At 44.0% G+C, this 19,326-nt stretch overlaps 2 protein-coding genes and 1 long non-coding RNA gene across 4 annotated transcripts; 2 read left to right on the plus strand and 1 right to left on the minus strand.

The window, feature by feature from the left end:
* The first annotated feature begins 345 nt into the window (after nucleotides 1-345).
* On the plus strand, nucleotides 346-6,207 carry LOC146982446 (uncharacterized). The gene is made up of 2 exons (XR_015036259.1): nucleotides 346-891; nucleotides 955-6,207. It is a non-coding gene; the product is annotated as an uncharacterized LOC146982446 (long non-coding RNA).
* Nucleotides 6,208-6,210: 3 nt separating this feature from the next.
* Nucleotides 6,211-13,225, minus strand: LOC146982447 (uncharacterized). Of its 2 annotated transcripts, XM_085783454.1 has the most exons (7): nucleotides 13,098-13,191; nucleotides 12,817-12,862; nucleotides 11,970-12,153; nucleotides 11,420-11,523; nucleotides 8,262-11,045; nucleotides 6,855-7,063; nucleotides 6,211-6,729 (listed from the first exon to the last, which is right to left on the minus strand). In XM_085783454.1, exons 3-7 carry the CDS (start codon nucleotides 12,151-12,153, stop codon nucleotides 6,642-6,644), a joined length of 3,369 nt encoding a protein of 1,122 aa, XP_085639580.1. In that variant the 5' UTR covers nucleotides 12,817-12,862; nucleotides 13,098-13,191; the 3' UTR covers nucleotides 6,211-6,641. The 2 variants fall into 2 exon arrangements, with proteins under 2 accessions (XP_085639580.1, XP_085639581.1); XM_085783455.1 differs by lacking the exon at nucleotides 12,817-12,862 and having other exon boundaries at nucleotides 6,215-6,729; nucleotides 13,098-13,225.
* Nucleotides 13,226-13,826: 601 nt separating this feature from the next.
* phb1 (prohibitin 1) lies at nucleotides 13,827-17,792 on the plus strand. Its single transcript, XM_085783458.1, has 7 exons — nucleotides 13,827-13,885; nucleotides 14,382-14,475; nucleotides 15,255-15,416; nucleotides 15,712-15,854; nucleotides 15,958-16,074; nucleotides 16,525-16,620; nucleotides 16,729-17,792. Exons 2-7 carry the CDS (start codon nucleotides 14,391-14,393, stop codon nucleotides 16,939-16,941), a joined length of 816 nt encoding a protein of 271 aa, XP_085639584.1. The 5' UTR covers nucleotides 13,827-13,885; nucleotides 14,382-14,390; the 3' UTR covers nucleotides 16,942-17,792.
* The last annotated feature ends 1,534 nt before the right edge of the window (nucleotides 17,793-19,326 follow it).

The following is a 19,326-nucleotide window of genomic DNA, read 5'->3' on the forward strand; positions in this document are numbered from 1 at the left end:
ATGAATTAAGATTTTTCCTCATATTAACTCCTAATTATGGCTTATTCATTGTAAATTAATGCATTGTTGTTTCTGAATAATGATGTGAATAACCAGTGGGTTTTTTATTGGAGCCTTGTAGCACAAGAACAGTATTCTTCCTTTATCACTCTGAATTAGTACAGCATTAATGCATTAATTTACAATGAATAAGCCATAATTAGGAGTTAATATGAGGAAAAATCTTAATTCATGGTGTAATAGAGGTAGAATAAGGCTATGTAGAATACGTGCTTAATAATTACTAATAAGGAGCTAGTAAGCTACTTATATGCATATTAATAAGCACATATAGTTAATGGTGAATATGTGTTCCCTAATCTACAGTGTTACCGTCCACCCCCCCTCTCATCCTTCACCTCCAACACCCCCCACCCACCCAGAGGCCGGACCCACAGACAGGCACAGAGACGGGCAGACAAACCGATCGCACCGACGGGATCGACCACACCCTCTCTCTCTCCCTCTGACTCGCTGCTCTCCTGGTGTCCAAACGCTCGTAGTTAGTTAGTTAGTTAGTTATGTCACCGACTCGAGCGTGAGTCAGAGTCGCCTTTCTGTGATTGGCTCGTGAGCTCCACCCCCCCCTGGAGAGAGAGAAAGAGATAGATAGATAGAGAGGCTATATCTGCATCACGGTGGTTCTTCTTCTCACCATGATGTCCTGTGAGGCCTCCACCTCCTCCTCTTCCTCCTCCTCTTCCTCCTCCTCCTCACATTGGGAGGTTCTCGCGCCGCGTTTCCCACCAGAATTTTTTTTTTTGCTCTCTCTCTCTCTCTCTTCCCAAACGTGGCGGCTGCAGATTTGCGCTCGCCTGAATATGAATTTCCTCTCAAATAATGAGCCTTTCTGTGCGGCGCCTGAATGAAGCGAGAGGAGAGAAGAGGAGGGAGGAGAGGAGGGAGAAGAGGGAGGAGAGGGAGGGGAGGGGAGCGCTGAAATCATTGCTCAGCTTCCTTCTCCTTAGTTACAGATTTTTCTAGCTGACCAACTGTTGGCAAGAAGAGCGCGGTGCCAATTAAGAGAGAATTTGTTTCTGTTTCGAACACACACACAAACATACACACTGTGTGAGTGTGATGAAAGGGCCACTGTCATGCCGAGACAGTGAAGCGTCTGAAATGAGCAAGTTAAGAAGGTGAATACCAGTCCTCTCTCTTTCTCTCTTTCTCTCTCTTTCTCCTCGGGGATCACACCCTCTTTTCTTTTTATCATTTCTCCTCCCCTCGTCCATCACCTCGACCTGCGAGAGAGGAGAGGAGAGGAGATTCAAACCAAGCTGGCGTCCTCTCCTCTCCTCTCCTCTTCTCTCCCTCCTCTTTCCATTTCTCCCTCTCTCTCTCTCTCTCTCTCTATGGTCGGCATAGCAACAGGCGTCAGGCTCGTCAGAGATGGCACTGTGGTCTGTTTCTCTCCGTGTCTCTCTTCTTGCCATCAGTGGCTGCCGTGGTCCAGCGTTTCGTTTCGACAGGTGTGTGGCGATAGATTCCCACCTTTTTTTTTTTTTTTTTTTTTTATTCTTGCTTTTTTTTTACACCAGTCTGTGATTTTAAAAGTATTGACAACAGTGTGTCATGATGAGCAACACGCTGGCTATAAAGCAGCACATCGCTCCCCCCTAATGGCCACTGTGAATCCAGTCTGACTCGGTGTCTACACGCATAATCCTCAGTGTTTCGACACAAATCCCACAGGGCGGACGCCGCCAAATCTTTCGCGTAGGTGGATGTCGACTCTTAAAGCCCCGAATCTATTAATCTACCTGTCTGCCTGTCGGTCGGTCGGTCAATGAGCCTGTCTGTCTGTCTGTCTGTCTGTCTGTGAGCCCGGCCTCGGTGTTTCAGACTCAGATGGTGACTAGTGACTTTGTAAAAAATAAAAAAAATAAAAATAAAAACAGAAACGTTTCAACAAAAAAAAAGAAAAAAAAAAAGAATAAGAAAGACAAAAGTTGTTGTGTTAGCATGAGTGGCCTCCCTCATGTGCCGTGTGTGGTGTGCCATTGTGTGTGAAGACGTGTGTGTGTCCTCAGGTCGTTTGTCAGGTTTTAAAAAGCACCCATCCTCCTCCCACCTCCACCTCCGCTACAGTATCATGTAGCTCCCTCTCCTCCTCCCCCTCTCCCTCCCTTTCTCCCCCCTGTCTGATAGAGGCCTGTGTTACGAGGACAGTTGGTATTAGTATTTTGCACTCTGCTCGCTGATCTTAATGCACTTACGAGCATGGCAGTCGCACTCCGGTCGCTTTGTTTGATCCTGCTCCAGGTCTGCAGCCTGTTTCCCATCATCCATTTCCCAGTGTATCTTAGCTGAAGCTCACTCAAAGCACAGGTGGCACACACACACACACACACACACACACATATATATATAGAAACACACACTCATATAGAGCCCATCCTCCTCCTCCTTCCTAGTCCCCCGTTCATTTTCAGCCTGCCAGTCCCTGTCCAGGCCAACTTCTCCTGGGTGGCAGCTAAAAAAAAATCAACAACAAAAAAAAAAAAAATCAAAGCATTCATCCATCCTTGACTGTGGGAAGTAAAATATGGAGCAGCAGAGTGAACTTGGCTGGAGTGCGACCGCCACGCTGGTGTATGGGGAGTGACTGTGTCCTGTCAGCCTCTGGTTAGTGTTTGTTCTAATCTGCTGGGCTCCCTTTGTGAACCTGTGGACGGTGCTTCTGTTCGAGTGCCATGTGAGAAACAAAAGAAAAAAAGAAAAAAAACGCTTCAGTGAAAACTTTAAGAAAAAAAAAGGATGTTTTACTTAATATGTTATTTTAATTTACCTTTATATTTTTGATTTTCTTTTGTTTTTTTCTCTTTTTTTTGTTTTTTTTTTATATCCAAGGGTTTAAAGTTCAAAGCTCATACTCTCTCTCTCTCTCTACGTGGGGACCTGCCGACCTGCACTCCTTTATAAATGTGATAAAGTCTTATTCTGTTGGTCTGAAACCATGTGTGCCAAATTGTATGTATATTCCTCTTGTCAATGCTTTGAATATTAACAGTGCATAAAAAATATGAAGAAAATTCTGTTTTTTTTTTCTTTCATTTTTCAAATTTTTTTTTTTTTTTTTTTTTTTTTTTTTTCATTTTTGTTTGGTTTGGATGCATTTTCCGTCAACCGTGAAGAAAAAACAAAAAGAAAATGGAAATACAAAAGAGTTGTCAAGTGTGTCCAGATTTGTAACCCCCCCCCCCCTTTTCCCTCCTGAACACTCATGGGTGCTGACAGTTCTTTTTTTGGTTTGTTTTATTTTTTTCATTTTGCTGCAGTTTACAAAAAAAAGGGTTTTAACGCAAATTTGTAGTTTTTTGGACGACAGCTTGGAGTCTTTTGTCAAGCGAAGGCCTGCACTGTGCCTCTGTCTCTCTCCTTGCACACACAGCTTACCTCAGTCCGAGGCGCCTCCCCCCTCCCACTCCCCCCATGTGTTCACGCTCCTTTTCACTGTGTTTGACCAGCTCTTACATCCCTAGACTTGTTTACAACCATAACATCAGTATCACAGTGAGAAGGAACTGGACAAGGTGCGTTTGAAGTTCAAAAACTCCACCAAACAAAACACACACATAGGTTTTACAAAAAAATTGCAAAAATTCCTCCAAAAAATCCAAAGCTCCGTGGGTTTTGTTTTCCCCTCTCGATGGATTTCTCTTTCTCTCTCTCTCTCTCTGTCTTTCTTTCTTTCTTTGGGTTTGTTTCCAAATCTCTTGTATAGCAAAGCGAGGGAGCAGATGTTTTTGCACAGCTGTCGCAGGGATGCTCATACTGTAACACAGCTGTGTAAAAAAAACCCGACACACCACCCCAGCTTATTATTGGCTGATCACAGCTCAGCCCTGGCCTGCCCCAGACACAACATTTCCGCTTAACAGCTGATCTCAGTTCACTCAAGGATTATTAGAGTCGTTCGTTCCTCTTTCCCCCTCAGCAGCAGCGACTCGGTCACTTCTGCAGTCACAGTCCAACAGCAGCAGCAGCAGCATGAGCCAACCAGTCAGCCAAACACCACCACCACCTCTCCATATCACCCCCCTCTCCTCCTCCTCCTCCTCCTCCTCCTCTGTCCATTCACATCCACTGCGAATAAAACACTACTCTGACATCTGGAATTTGAAGTTGCATGCACTCATCTGCATGTGGAAAACACATTATCATATTTTTCGTCTTTCAACATTTTCCGCTCGGTCCCTTCCTTTTTGAGCTCGGATGCCTTTGAGATGAACTCAATCAGCGGAGGGGCGGGTGTGTTTCTTGGGGTTCGACCCGAGCTGTTGGTTAAACTCAAGCCCCCCTCCCTCACCCCCCCCCCTCCATCCTCCCCATCCTTCCCCCTCTCTCTCCCTCTCTCCTGCTGCCTGAGAGCTTTTCCACCACCACCATGGGGTGAAGCTGCAGTGTTGGTGTCATCTTGAAATGGTTTTCCCAGTCATTCCACACACTTATGCAACAGCAACTCAGAGATATGCGGGAGAAAAAACAAAAAAAAACAGTGTTCAAAGTTTTAAAAAAGAAAAAAAAAAGTGGGTAATTTTAGATTTGGTTTTACTAATTCACACTCAGTAGTTTCAGGTCTGAAAAAAAAAAGCAAAAACAAAAACACAACACCACACTTAAGACAATGAGTGTAGTATTTCCAGTAGTTTCCTCTTCTGTCTCGTCTTGGCTCGTGTCCCTCACAGGCACCCATACCGTTCAGCTTTGAGGTGAATTTCTTTCTTTTCTATGGTTTCTCAGGTCATACCAAGTTGATTTTTTGCATTTTTTTTTGCATTTAGCAACAAACACACAACATCTCAGCTCTGCACAAACTGTCACACAAACACAAACACACAGACACACACCATTTCCCCTGCACTCCATCCATCCATCCATCCATCCATCCATCCATGTTTGGTGTAAGCTTTAGTATTGCAGGAGGCTCCTCCTCCAGATGCAGAGCCACTGTGTTCACTCATCCACACTCAGAACCCAAACAACCACCTCTGCCTGCAGCTCTCCTTTCCTTTAGCACTTGTTTTTTTCTTTTTTTCTTTTTTGTTCATTTGTTTGTGTTTATTCTATTTTATTTCCTCGCAAAAAAAACATCGCAGAGATGCTGAGAAAGTGCAACCTGGCTGGGCTTGTCGTGTACAGAAACTATAGGATGCATGTTTTTAGTTGAAAACCAGAAAATTAAGGCATGTGTGTATGTACAGCTCGCCGTCTCATTCCCACGTTAGTCCAGTAGTCATGTTAGCGGTGTGTGTGGTGTCCAGGAGTGAGAGCGCCCTTCCAGTCGTATCAAGCTGCCAGCTGAAGCCAATCCACTGCCCCCCCCAACACCCACCAACTCCCACACCCACCTGACCTTCCCTGCACTGCAAAAACTCAAAATCTTACCAAGAATATTTGTCTTATTTCTAGTCAAAATGTCACTTCTAGTCAAAACAAATCAAATTATACTGAAAATAAGACACTTTTTTACATCTTTCAAGCATATTTTCACTTGAAATAAGTAGAAAAATCTGATAGTGGAGCAAGTTTTTCTTTCTTATTACAAGCACAAAAAACTTGCTTTCACTCACTGGCAGATTTTTCTACTTATTTCAAGTGAAAATTAGTTTGAAACAAGTGAAAATGATCTAAAAACAAGTTATTTTAAGTGGAAAGAGATTAGTTTTGACTAGAAATGAGACATTTTGACAATAAATAAAACAAATATTCTTGGAAAGATTTTGAGTTTTTGCAGTGTGTCCTCACCTGCAGCAGCTGGTGCTTTCATGATACACCTAAAAACCTATCTCTGGGAATGCTTCAGAAACTCACTCTTCATCCACCCCACTACACACACACACGCACACACACACACTTCCTGTTAGAGTTCAGTCGTTTTCTACAGGGCACACCCAACAGGTTGATTTCTAAGCCTATAGCACTCCTCTCCTCTGTCCTTCCTTGTGTTGTTTTCTTCCTGGTTGCAAAACACTCTTCTCGTCTCCACTTTGTTTTTTAAACCCTTTGAATTGATGCTGCTTCTGTGCTTGACTCTGGGTTTACTGCGTGGTGCCATGTTGTCCACATGGCCTCTAGAGCTTGTAACGCTTCAGTGTGTAATGTTACCATATGCCTTACATGTTTTCCAGGACTAATAAAAAAAGCATAACAAAAAAACAACAACATGCGTCAGGACATGAGCTTTGTTTTTTTTTTAATTATTATTATTATCATCATCTTTATTATTTCTGTGCCCATTCTGTAGCAAAAAAGATAAAATTTTACAGATATATTCTTGTTTCCCTTAAACCACACAGGACGGAATAAAATCTCAGCTATACAGTAATATGCACACTATACAGTACAAAATGTTCAGGAATGTGACTGGAAATAAAAATGAATGGTCTCATTCATAAAAAAAAGCATATATATTGAAAATAAAGCAGCAGCGAGGCAGGTTATAAAAATTAAAATATCCAAAATAGCTGCAGCTTCGACTCTTATTATTTATATTAAAAAAAAAAAAATTATAAAAGATTTCTATGTACATCAGGAATGGATTAAGAGTATAAAATGAGGTGAGGAAATCCTCTGCTGCTGCGGTGGTTTAATTACTCTTAGGATTTGCCCGGTGACTCTTCGATCCCCTGGGAGGACAACACCTGCGACAGGCGGCTCAGGTAAGTGGAGTCTGGGTACCCGTTCCTGAGAGACACACAGAGAGACGACAGCTCAGCTCAGATAAAACACGAACCGCCGGTCTACGTGACCTTCAGTTCTGCAGCTCGGTGAACACACTCTACTCTCCCCCATTGCCCTCACTCACTCACCCCGATTTGCCCCCCTGGAGGCTGGTCTTGTGTGGGATGCCGTCCCAGGCGACCTTGGCCCCCGTCTCTTTGCCTGTCACCGTGAAGGTGAGTCCACGCTTGAAGGCTTTCTCCAGCCGGGGCAGCAGAGTCCGCGTCCTCTCGCAGTCAGGAAGGAAGGCTTCAAACTGCCCTCCTTTGAAAGGTTTTCCTGGAAATGGATGATCCCTCTGGTGGAGCAGAGAGCAGAGAACAACAGTCACACAACAGTCTGATTATTATTAAAGCTCTATCTCTGCACAGAGGACCAGAACCTGCAGCTGCAGCCTGGTGAATAAAGGCTTTAACAGCATTTGACAACTGTGCTGCCTGGTGTTTGAAGATCATTTAAACACATGTATGTAACATAACAACTGCCGCTAATATATTTTTATGGCATGTGATAAACACACAAATATCACTATCACAGTGCAACATACAGTTAATAAAGATGATTTATCATGTTCTTATAGAACTGATGGTAATTCTCTCATTTACAATGATGTCAAGTAGATAAAAAAAATAGCAGTAAAAGCTAACGCAAACATGTAAATACAGTTAAACACTGTGGTGACAAACAGGAATTAAACACTAGACACTGAGAATGTGAAATGACCAAGAAGCACCACATAGAGCTTCATCAAAGCTCAGTATGAACATGGATGGAAGGTAGACTTTAATCTTTGTAAACTTTACAAAGCCATCTGTAAAGTTTACAAAACGCAGTGGGCATAGGCACCGCCCCCCTTGACTCCCACGAAAAGGATAGAGGGGAAAAAAGAGTTTAATTTCTCCTGTCAAAGTGTGAATTTTACTGTCCAATCAGCAGCCTGAATACGGAAGAGCGTTAGGGCCAACAATGAGTTTTTTAAAAAGATTTTAAGACTAGAGATAAAAACTCATAATTTCTTAGAAAAAAAAGTCAGATTTCTGACTCTGCTCTGTAAAGATGTAATAATAGTTTTGTTTATATTATAATTTGATTTGATGGCATCCGACCATGGCATCTTTGTCTTATCTGTGTTGCCGCGGTTACTAATGTATTATGGCTATTTGTCAGGCAGCACCACTGTAAACAAACAAATCCATGAGAATAACCCTCTCTGGAGTTGAGCTACATGTTGGCTCAGACCCTACAACACAAATTAAAAGTAAACTACATTTTCCAGTGAGAAACTCACACGGAGCTTTAATCAGCCTGGATTAAACTGCTGTGCAGAACAGTATCGCCTTCATAGAAGACTGTTAAAACAATTAAAAAAAAGATATATATTAGGCCACTGTTGTTTTGTTTTATCATTTCTTGTCTCACCCAGTATGGAATAAGTTTTATATTCACATTATGTAATAGATAAAAGACTTCTCAGTGATCATAAGTTCATCACTCACCCCTTGGGTGCCGTCTGGGATGTTGTAGGTGATCTTGAAGGTGGCGTCTCTCTTGTGGCCGGGGAGGTTGAGGTCTAGTCTGGAGTACCTCATTCTGCCCCTGATCCCCGAGGGTGTCTCCGTCGCCTGATCTGCCTTTGAACAGACTTTGCAGTGGATGTGCACCGTGTCCACGCATTTTGAGCACATGGAGACCCCGCACTTTGTCCTCGTCACCGAGGTCCCGTTGTCCCCACACACGCAGATGCCTCCGCCCTGACCTGGTCTGGAGTCCTCTGGAGCATCCTGGACCTGGATCTCTCCCTGTCTTTGCTGCACGCTCTCCTTTTGGGCGGAGTTCACTCTTCTCTCTTTCTTATCCAGAGAGGAGGGTTTATCGGTGCGGGCCGCCGCGGATCCAACGCCATTCACACGCGTCGTATTCCCACCGACCCTATTTCCTGCTGCAGAGTGGTTTCCATCCATCTCCACCGTACCTGTGATTCTCAGCTTCTCCTTAACGACGGGGTCTTTCCACACTGGCGATTGGTTGTCTGATCCATTCACGAGCTCTGGCTCACTGAAGTCACTCATCTGCTTTGTTCTCCCTCCCTGTCCCTCGTCTGTCCCATCAGCTTTCCCTGTTCCGCTCTCTGACATCACCTGAGGATTGCTGTCACAGTGCGGACCGGTGCTTCGATGCCCTTCGTTCGGTCGTAAAGCGGTGGACGGATTCCAGGTGGAGGTGAAGTCCTGATGATCGGGTATTTGGGTCGGATCACAAGAAAACACCTCCTGCAGTGTAACGGCCACCTGAGAACACAAATGGCTCGGACCAATAAGAAATAAACTCTTCCTCAAAACCTGCACCGTAACCTTCTTGAAGCGGCGTTGCACCTCAACGCAACAAGCCTGTAAGGTTTCATCTGCCGGATCGGTGATACCCAGATCTGACAAGTGCAGCACCTGTATTGAGAAGTCTGCATGAACCGAGTCCACCAGCTTCTGGAGACCGTGCTGGCATGAATTCACGATGGACGGGTTTGCCCCCGTTATGGTGACAGTGAGGTCCCCGGTTCTGTCTGGGCGGTTCTCCTTTATCTGGACGTCAGAGGTCAGGTCGTCCATTTTGGCGCTGTAGGCCTCTTTAATGTGCTGCCACATCACCTGGGAGACCGTGATGTCTGCGCTGTGGACTTCCCTCTTGTCCTTTGCGGTTTGGGCGCTGAAGCTGGACGACCTTCCTCTGGCTCTGACCGCCGCGGTGGTTGCGCCGAAGTCGTCCTGACTCTTGGGACTCGTGGCCTGAGCCTTCTGCTGAGGAGTTCCTGAGAAGCTGCTGGCTCGCTTCAACGTGGACGACCCCCCAGACCCCGCGGGAGGAAGCGCGGTACTTCCTGTTGATGCTAAACTCTTTGGTCGAACGTCCATTACATTTGAGTTCACGGAGGTTTTATTTTGCAATGAAGCAAATGAGTGCAAAGCATCGCCACCACCTTTGAACAAGATGTCGTCTCCAGTGTTTTGGGACGCTGCTCTGGAAATCCCTGCAGCTTCTGACAGGACGTCGTGGCCCAACATCGGCCCGGTGCGCGGCGGTCTGCTCAGAGATGGAAGCCCTCGAAAGCTGAAGTCGGTTGGTCGATTACCTAACGGACTCAGCCCTGTGTCCTTAAACCGGGCTGCGAGTTTATATTTTTTGGCTCCTTCAGCTCTCCTCTCATCTTCCTCTGGCCTCAGCAGCTGATCCGTCCTATCGTCCAGAGGAACTTCAGTGGTGGAGGAGGTGACGGGGACTCTCACCTTATCAACTGGAGATGGAGATGATGAACTCGAATCATACGAAGGGTATCTACGGAGACCGCTGGAGACATCCTCTTTTTTACCCTTCAGGTGGTCAAAATCCAGCAGGAACTGCTTGGCTTCAGACACGTCGCTGCTGCTCCCGATGATATAAATATTCCTGTCATCCTCACTCAGAAGAAGTTTAGGAAGTTTGACCTTCAAGCTCTCTACGGCCCGTTGCAGCCCTCCCCTCGGGGACAGGATGCTCTTGGGGAGCTGAGCTCGACGGGTCTTGGTCTCGTTCTTCTGGTACAGCCCGCTTATCGCCTTACGCGCCGACACCAGACGCTCCTGCTCTCCACCGCCGTCTCCCTCTCCCTCTCTGATTGTAAGCTGCAGATACAGAGTGGTCAGCCCCTGGTTGGTCACGTCCACCACCTCCACGCCGTGCTGGCTGAGGATGTGCTGGTATTCCTTCACGCAGTTTTTCTGCAGATACTGGAACATGTCTGCGTCCACGATGAGCGTGAAGTCCTCCTCCGGTGTGGTTGGACGTTCAGGAGACGGCAGATACGCCGCCGCCGCCGCTGCTGCTGCCTGGCCGGTGTCTTCCCAGCTGGAACCACGAGGCTCCAGCTCTCTGTACGAGCCTGCGTCGTACTCATCGGACGGCCTGTTGCTGCGCTCTTTCTCGCTTCGTTCTCTTTGTTTACTAGGTTTCCGGCTCAGCTCCTCCGATTCCTGAGCGTGAGACGTCTTTTTTGTTGCCTGTGCAGACCTGGAGCTGCTGGACTCGGCTCGACCCGTTACTGTGTCTTCTTCTTCTTCTTCAGATCCTGGACCAGCGAGGAGCTGAGCCAAGGCGGCCTGAACTTTGGAGTAGGCACCGCTCAATATACAGAGCTCCTCAGCGTCATGTTTAATCTGGACGTCGGGGTGGCTCTTGTGAAGGCTCTTCAGGGCCGATCTCCCCCCGGGAAGCTGGCTGCAGTCGACGGCTGCTGATAAACGTACAATCACCTACAATTTTGAAAGGCAAAGACACGACAGTTTACTATATATTCAATATCTGCTTACTCTTTACTTTACTTTACTTTATTTGTTTATTTGGTCGGGACAATGCATATTAATGGACAGTGAGTGCTAGAGTACCCACAGTAAATACACCGGATTCAGCACATGTGCTAAATTACATCCGTAGTCCCCAAAACAATACAACAAATTAGGACCAGTAGATAACAAGAAAAGTACATTTACATAGTTACAGGGTTAGACATGATTCTTTGAATTGTAAAAAAATATATATATATATATGATCTATATAGCTGGAGTTAACATGATTCATTGAAATATAAAAATATGAATCTATACTCAAACATCCTCTTTCACTTTACCTCATCCGGGTGCAGGATTTCGTGATGCTCCGTTACTTTGAGTTTATACTTCTTCCCATCCACTTCCAGAATGTGCCGGCTGTGTTGAATAACTCTCTGTGCCACTGTGTGAGAAAGGTCAGCAGAGGGAAATCAATCTCGGCCTACGAAGCATCCTGACTAAGCGCTTTCACCACTGGCCACTCCATTGACTTGCATGGCAACAATCCAGCTCGGTGTAAATCACTGGTGACACTTAATACAGCATGACTCTTTGCTCTTACTTTGCAAATGAGTGCATTTAGATTTTGGAGTCTGTTCAGTGAAAGTCAATGATTTTATGTTGTAACATGATACCTGCATGGTAATATAGCCATTTAATTGACTTTAATTCAATTGAAAGGGGGTTTTATTAGAATAGGAAATAGATGTTAAAGGGCAAGGGATGAAATAAAACAACAAAAAGAAAATGTCTTTGTAATAGAATCAATTAATTATTCAGAACCCCCCACCTCTTCCATCCACCCACACTTTATATGCACAGACATGCACACGCCCTGACCCCACCAACCTTCGCTGTCCTCGAAGGTGATGAGGGCTGAAACGGGTGTCGCCTTGACAATGGTGACACCGTCTATCTCCCCTCCTCCGTTCCTGGCTCTCAGGAAGTGGATAATTAGCTTGTCTTTTAGTCTGTCCTCCTCCATGTCCACGGGCAGACCACTCGCCCTCACCATCCTGCCCCGCTCTGCCATCTGCTGGGAGAAACACAATAGGAGAAACTCTCCAGTGGCAGCGGAGCAAAAAGGAAACAAGCAGCACAAGGGAAGTCATGATAGTCTATAATACTACAGAGACGTTGAGCATGGACATCAACTCATCAGCAGCCAGAGGACAACGCCTCTTTAAGAAGCTGTTCATGTTGGTATCACTCAGCCATGCATGGAGCAGACCCCACCCTTACAAACAGAAAGTGAGACATATTTGATAATATAACACCCTCTATTGGGGGTTTCTAGGACATTACATCAACATACTGAAAAATTTCCATTTGAGAAAATTATTGTCAGTCAGTGAGTTGTCACTCTCAGAGGCAGCAACAGGCTTTCACAGCTGATATTTGATTTAATGCAAGAACTTTACTGAGATATTTACTCTGAAACTCTCCTCCAGTGCAAATCCCCCTGTGTAATTTGGATTTATTTATTTTTTAATGTGGAAATAGTAAACAAAAAGCACAGATTATGACAGATGATGAAGTTAATTCCTCCTTCCCATGCGCAGGTTGCTGCTATTATAATGGCAGCAAAAATGAATAAATAGCTCGAAAAGCGACAGTCGTGTTATCTCCATGTTGCTTCCCACACACACACAGACACACACACACACGACAGGTAGTAGGCTCTCTGTGATCATACCTGTTCAGTTGAATTGTCAACTCTTCTAGTTAAATCTGCGACAACGCTGCAAGATATGTGAACAATGTTGTATGTTTACTTGTAGTACAGGATGTCAGAGCTGCATCTAGACTCGAGGCAAAGCCACAGTGCAGAGCTGAGCGTCAAGGAAGTGGAGAGAAATCAAACACATCTACACTGACAATCTGCCAATCGCTCTATCGACGGATCGTGTGTTCGAGTCCGACGCTGCTTCTGTATCTCTAATCGATAATCTGTCAGATTTATAACCAGATACTGACCTTACACACGGTTCACGGGCGGTTTCTCTCTTGTCTTTTTCACAGACCGTCACACTTTACAAGCCAAGGACGAAAAAGTGAAACTATAAACTATGGTGTGGGTCATCGTGTCAGCGCGAGGGGGCGACCGCGTGCCTGCACTGGAACATTTCCAGTATCGTTTTATATTAAAACTCCCTATAATTTCCCAGTGTGTTTTGAAATGTTCAATTATTTAACATTTTCCAGCCTCTTCATTTAAAATATAAATCCTCTTGTCCACACTTCTATCACCTCAGCCAATTATCACAAGTATCACTGATTATATTTCAGTAATTAATTAATGAGTTGTTCTTCTTATAATTTAATGCAAATCCATTTGTAGTGAGAATTTAAATGCGGGGAGTGCGGCAGGGTCATTTAATTTTTATTTTATGATGTTGCTATTTTGACTTCAGCAGCCTAAAAGTAAAAACTAACCTCCAGAGAACAGCAGATATGAACCAGTTTGGTCTTATAAATGCGGAATATGTGTATTGAATATTATGGGATATGATTTTTATCTATCTTATATTCATTTAATTTCCATTTCACTCTATAGTCGAAACAAGCCCTGTTATGTTAGGTTAAAACAGTAGGTGGCAGTAAAGCGGCATTAACGCATCGAGCCGAGGAAGAAGAGAACCGTCTTTCGTCCAATCGGAAGCTGCGTTGCTTCATCCGGGTGCGCATGCGCAGTGCGGCGAAGTGTTTCATGTGTTGTACGCGTCGTCTCCGGTGGAGGTCATAGACATCTGAGAGAAACCAAGGTAAGTTACGACACTCAGGGAAATTAATTCACTTAGATTGTTAAGAAATCGTTGTCTATCAACATTTACAAAGCGAACTGCACTCGTTATTTGTTCGTGTTGTCTGTTAGTAACGTTTTATCACGAGTGTCGAGAGGGGACATGCGTACCCGGCGTGCTATCTGCACTCGACCGACACGAGCTTTTTTTAATGCAGTGTTAATGTGTCCCACGTGTTTTATAAGTTATATTTTAACGGTCGTAAACTCTTAAGCTACTGACCTCTGTTAAATAAGACAACCTGTCACCTGCCTGCGTGCACAGCCAGCTAGCTAGCCAGCGAGCTAATGCTAACTAACTACCTGACGTTAGCTCAGCCTTGGCAACACTCAGCTTCAAGGCCAAAGCCAACTGTTATTGGAAAGAAGGGGCTTAACCTGGTTTGACAAAGACAAACACACCGTGTTGGAGTAATGCTGTTACAGTCTGAACCTCCTGTCTGACCCCCCACCTGCAGGTCGCTGTCATGGCCAAGCTGTTCGAGTCCATTGGGAAGTTGGGGCTGGCCCTCGCCGTCGGTGGAGGTGTTGTGAACTCTGCGCTGTTTAATGGTGAGTGCTGGTCACTAGGACACATTTATATACATCGATTCAGAGACCAGTTAATGACTTGAATCGTTTTTAAGGTGAAAAAAGCCTTCTCCAAATTCCTAAATGTGAAAAATTTGCTCCCATTCTTTGTTTTCTACTGTTGTGTGGAGATGAAACAAGAAGCTCATTCATTCATTCATTCATTCATTGACAGAAATAGCTGACAAAAACAGTGGAAAGATTCCAGGGAGAAATTGCTGATGTTTGTCTAAATTAACTGACTATCTCTGGGGTTTTGGATTGTTTATGTTTTGTTTTATAGATGGGCACATTAATATAAATTGATGATAATAATATAATAATTGTTGTTTGCAGCCTTTCTGATAGTAAACCAGTTATATTTAATGGCCTCAGTGTTTTGTTTAGTGTGTTCGTTTTGTGACTGCGGTCTGACATGTCCCACGTTTATTTTGGTATCAAGCTCCATAGATCTTTATCTTGGGTTTGTTTGTTAAGGATTAAAACAGATGCACTGCATTCCCCAACTAAACTGCACCGTCTCCAAAATAGAAAGGAACAATAAAAATGTAACTTTGTGTTAAAGGTCAGCACAAAACTTATATGTGCAAATCGTCCAAAGTAAATGTATGTTCAACACACGTGCAACATTAGGATAAAATAATGCTAATATATATTCTACATAGTCCTCCTCCATGAAACATTTTCAAGCTATGAACTCTGCAATAACACAAACACAAACCTTTTGGCAGCGAGAATAACAATGATCCTTCTCTCCACAGTGGACGCCGGGCACCGGGCTGTGATATTCGACAGGTTCAGAGGAGTGCAGGACGCCGTGGTCGGTGAAGGGACCCACTTCCTCATTCCCTGGGTTCAGAAACCAATCATCTTTGATTGCCGCTCCCGTCCACGCAACGTGCCTGTGATCACAGGCAGTAAAGGTACGTCAGTAAAGCACCAACCTGCTCTGTCCATCTTCTGCACGCACATACATATATTATTAACAGTAATGTATTATTAGTAGTATGTTTTTATTATCCGTACTGTTTTTTATGTATTGCTGCACTATGTTGTGGCTAGTGACATGTTGATGCCTTTGATGCTGTCTTTTGTCTATTATGTTTGTAATGCTTGCTGCAAATCCAATTGAATATATCATATACAGTATATGCGGATTGCTTTTCTGCAGGCTAATGTTTTACACAATGAGTAACTGCTGAACCATCCACTCCACAGATCTGCAGAATGTAAACATCACATTGCGTATCCTTTTCCGGCCGGTGACCACCCAGCTGCCGCGCATCTTCACCAGTATTGGTGAGGACTACGATGAGAGGGTGCTCCCGTCCATCACCACAGAGGTCTTAAAGGCTGTAGTGGTGAGTGTCTGGCAGAAAGAGGAATAACAAACAAACCTATCAAAGGTTTTTGTTGAGAATAAGCGACTGAGTGGAGTCATAATCTACTATATGTTTGTCACAGGCTCGGTTTGACGCCGGAGAACTCATCACCCAGAGAGAGCTGGTGTCTCGGCAGGTCAGCGAGGACCTCACGGAAAGAGCCAACACCTTCGGCCTCATCTTGGATGATGTTTCACTGGTACGAAGCTGCTGAAGAATTCTACAATTATGTCTATTATTATTATTATTATTATTATTATTATTATTATTATTATAACCTTTATTTAACCAGGTTTGTCCGATTGAGATCCAAGATCTCTTTTGCAAGAGAGACCTGGCCAAGAATGGCAGCACATAAGTTTCAACACATAGTCACATTAATCATAGACAAAGAAGAAACAAACAAATAGAATACAATAACAATTGAATTTTCAAAATTAGTTAAAAGAATTTACAAGATTAGTCAAACATTTGCACTCAAATAAAACATTTGCACCCCTGAAGCCTGGATGTAATGGAATCATGGACTTGAATACATTCAGAGATACCAGACTTTGGAGTTTGGGCTCTGACTGCAAAATGTTCCATGTTCCATTTTATATCTCTGTGGAAACGAAAACAAAAAAACAAATGTACTGTGTTCTTTCAGACGCACTTAACCTTTGGCAAGGAGTTCACTGAGGCTGTTGAGATGAAGCAGGTGGCCCAGCAGGAGGCAGAGAGGGCTCGTTTTGTCGTAGAAAAGGTATTTTCAACACAAATACAAGTTCTACTGGTGCATTCAGAACTTATTATACAGTTTTTATTGTGCAAAAAATGCTGAATCGGTGTAATCTTCTATTTACCCTCGCAGGCAGAGCAACAGAAGCAGGCCGCCATCATCTCAGCAGAGGGAGACTCCCAAGCTGCCTTACTCATCGCCAACTCCCTGATGGAGGCCGGCGATGGTCTGGTAGAGCTCCGTAAGCTGGAGGCGGCCGAGGACATCGCCTTCCAGCTGTCCCGCTCCCGCAACATCACGTACCTGCCCTCGGGACAGGGCACGCTGCTCCAGTTGCCCCAGTGATGACATCTCACCCCACAGCCCCCCCACGCTCCACCCCACACTCATGCTGTCTCCAGCTGTGAAACGGGCCATGGAAGGAGTGGTTGGAGGATTCAATAAAGGACTCTCCCAACTTCACTCACACACATTCCTCCCACTCTTTCTCTAACCAACTCTGGACTGGGCTCTGCTGTCAGCAGCATATGGGGGGAGACAAAGTGAGAGGTCTGAGATGGATGCATTTGTGAAGTCCAACCATGTGTAATGAAGTGGAGAGGGGTAAATCGCCCCTTCCCCCCCTCTCTCTGTGGTAACATAAATATATTATAGTACTTTTTGTTTTGAGAAGAATTAACAATGCTGTTAATTCTTCAAAAGATTTGTCTTTACTACATTGTTTGAGAATGAGAGCACTGCATGTGTGGAGCGATTTTTACATCAAGAGGAAGCACGGCGTGATTCCATCGAAAGATACGCTGCAGAAATTGTGAATAATATCATGTCGTTGCTGTTGTTCTGGAAAGTTTCATCAGATTGTATAAGAGTATTCAGCCGGTAATGAAAGACTCTGCTTTGGATTCACGCTGTAGGACATGACTGATCAGAGATGATTTATTCATTCAAATCTAAGTCTCTGTCCTGACTTGCTAGATGGATAAGATTTCTGAAATGCATCTGTCTCTCTAGCAAATTGTCTCCACAGATGATATTCACCACCCACGGTCGATTGGAATGTGCCTGTTCAGAAAATAGAAAATGATTCTTCATACTCTGCTGTTGTCGCTGTGTCTTTAGTTTGTGCGGAGACAGTGTAAGGCCCCGTGTTTCAGAAATGGCTCTACTTAACAATAAAGCTGTCTTTCTACCTCCCAGTCGTCACATTTGTGGTTCAGCGTCTCACCACGTGTAATCCTAACGCTCCACCACATGAGGGTGCTTCAGAATCGCATCTCCTTTTGTGACTGAAATAGAAGAGCAGCAGTCGGTCGTCCCGTTTCACTGCTGCTTCTCTAACAACTGCTCCGATCTGATGTTTGAGAAATGGATTAAAGTTCATCTGTCACTTGAAGCTTCGTTGGCAGAGTAAAGGTTTAAGTTTGGTAAATGGCAGACTGGGGAAGAACAGAAACGCTTTTAAAGTTTAAAATAAACTACATTCAGGTCAATAAAACTCGGTCTTAAGATTAATGACTGCACATAGGATCAGATGTCTTATATCTAACACTAATTAAAACCATGTCCCCTGCATTGTCATGGATCGTAATCTTTTATTTATCTTTAATTTGGTCAATTTCCTAAAAGTCTCCCCAAAAACAATGAGCGGAAATGAACCAAATCATTTCCTGGGGATGAATCTTGTGAGTGACAATCAAAATACCTTTAATACTTAAAATAACATGGTATTTTATGGGTTTGTCTGTCTGTTCAGGGATTCGGGCAAAACAAGAAAAGGTCTGAAAATAACAAACATTTATATCCCACAGTGGGCCACTGACTATACTAACCCCCAGTGTTGATAGTACAGTATTAGTTAAATAATAGATAGGTTTAACAATTCTGATACTGATTGATTATTTTAGTCTATTTTTAACCAAAAATTGCCAGAATTGACAGGTGCCAGCTTCTAAATTATGAATATTTGACAGATGAAAAAGGGCTTCAGACAATCCTGATTTGACTGCCAATTTATAAAATGAGCAATCTGTTAATTATTATTTAAAAGAACGAAATGATTGATGATTATGATGTACGATCGTACCCTGCCACATCTGTGTGGCATTGAATCACACAGGGGGAAAATGAACAAAACTCATCTTTAAATGTAATGAATTCAGTGTAAACTTCAACAGTGAAGTTGTTCAAACTAAATTTTGGCATGGGCCTGACTTAAAGATGAAGATGGGTCGTCAGATGGACTGGGGTGGTAAATACCTGTCAACTCACAAAAAATTAAAGCAGAAGTAAGCGATCCGGTGGTTTTGGCTAACTTCTTGTCAGCCGATGGAGTTAGCAGTCCCCGCCCTCGTCCCTACGCCACCACATTCACGCGCATCCCTTGGCTGCACACACAGAGAGGACCGCCCCTTTATGCCGTTCTCTCTCCTCATTGGATAAAGGTTGTAGGATACAAGGAAAGTTTTCTCCTCGGCTTACAGCAGAGCAGAGTGACTGACAGACCCGTGTTTCAGACCAAACACTATATATAAGAGATTGCCGCCGGAAGATATAACTATTTAAGACTTATATTAACACAAATATTCCACTTACTTCTGCTTTAATGAATTCAGTGTAAACTTTAACAGTGTTAACAGTGTTAAAGTTTAGAACAGTCGTTCAAACTAAATTTTGGCACGGGCCTGACTCGAGGATAAAACCCCAGTCAGATGGACTGGGGTTTATTAAGAT

The sequence above is a fragment of the Trachurus japonicus genome, chromosome 8 (assembly GCF_045865225.1).
Source record: "Trachurus japonicus isolate A0001 chromosome 8, Traja_1.0".
Taxonomy (NCBI): domain Eukaryota; kingdom Metazoa; phylum Chordata; class Actinopteri; order Carangiformes; family Carangidae; genus Trachurus; species Trachurus japonicus.

Bases quoted from the DNA above. Each gene is read 5' to 3' on its own strand.
- phb1 (XM_085783458.1), top strand. From the start codon at position 14,391: ATGGCCAAGCTGTTCGAGTCCATTGGGAAGTTGGGGCTGGCCCTCGCC. The intron at 14,476-15,254 runs GTGAGTGCTGGT...TTCTCTCCACAG, and splicing joins GAACTCTGCGCTGTTTAATG to TGGACGCCGGGCACCGGGCT. The intron at 15,417-15,711 runs GTACGTCAGTAA...TCCACTCCACAG, and splicing joins TGTGATCACAGGCAGTAAAG to ATCTGCAGAATGTAAACATC.
- LOC146982447 (XM_085783454.1), bottom strand. From the start codon at position 12,153: ATGGCAGAGCGGGGCAGGATGGTGAGGGCGAGTGGTCTGCCCGTGGAC. The intron at 11,524-11,969 runs GTTGGTGGGGTC...TTTCTCACACAG, and splicing joins CACCTTCGAGGACAGCGAAG to TGGCACAGAGAGTTATTCAA. The intron at 11,046-11,419 runs GTAAAGTGAAAG...TCAAAATTGTAG, and splicing joins AAATCCTGCACCCGGATGAG to GTGATTGTACGTTTATCAGC.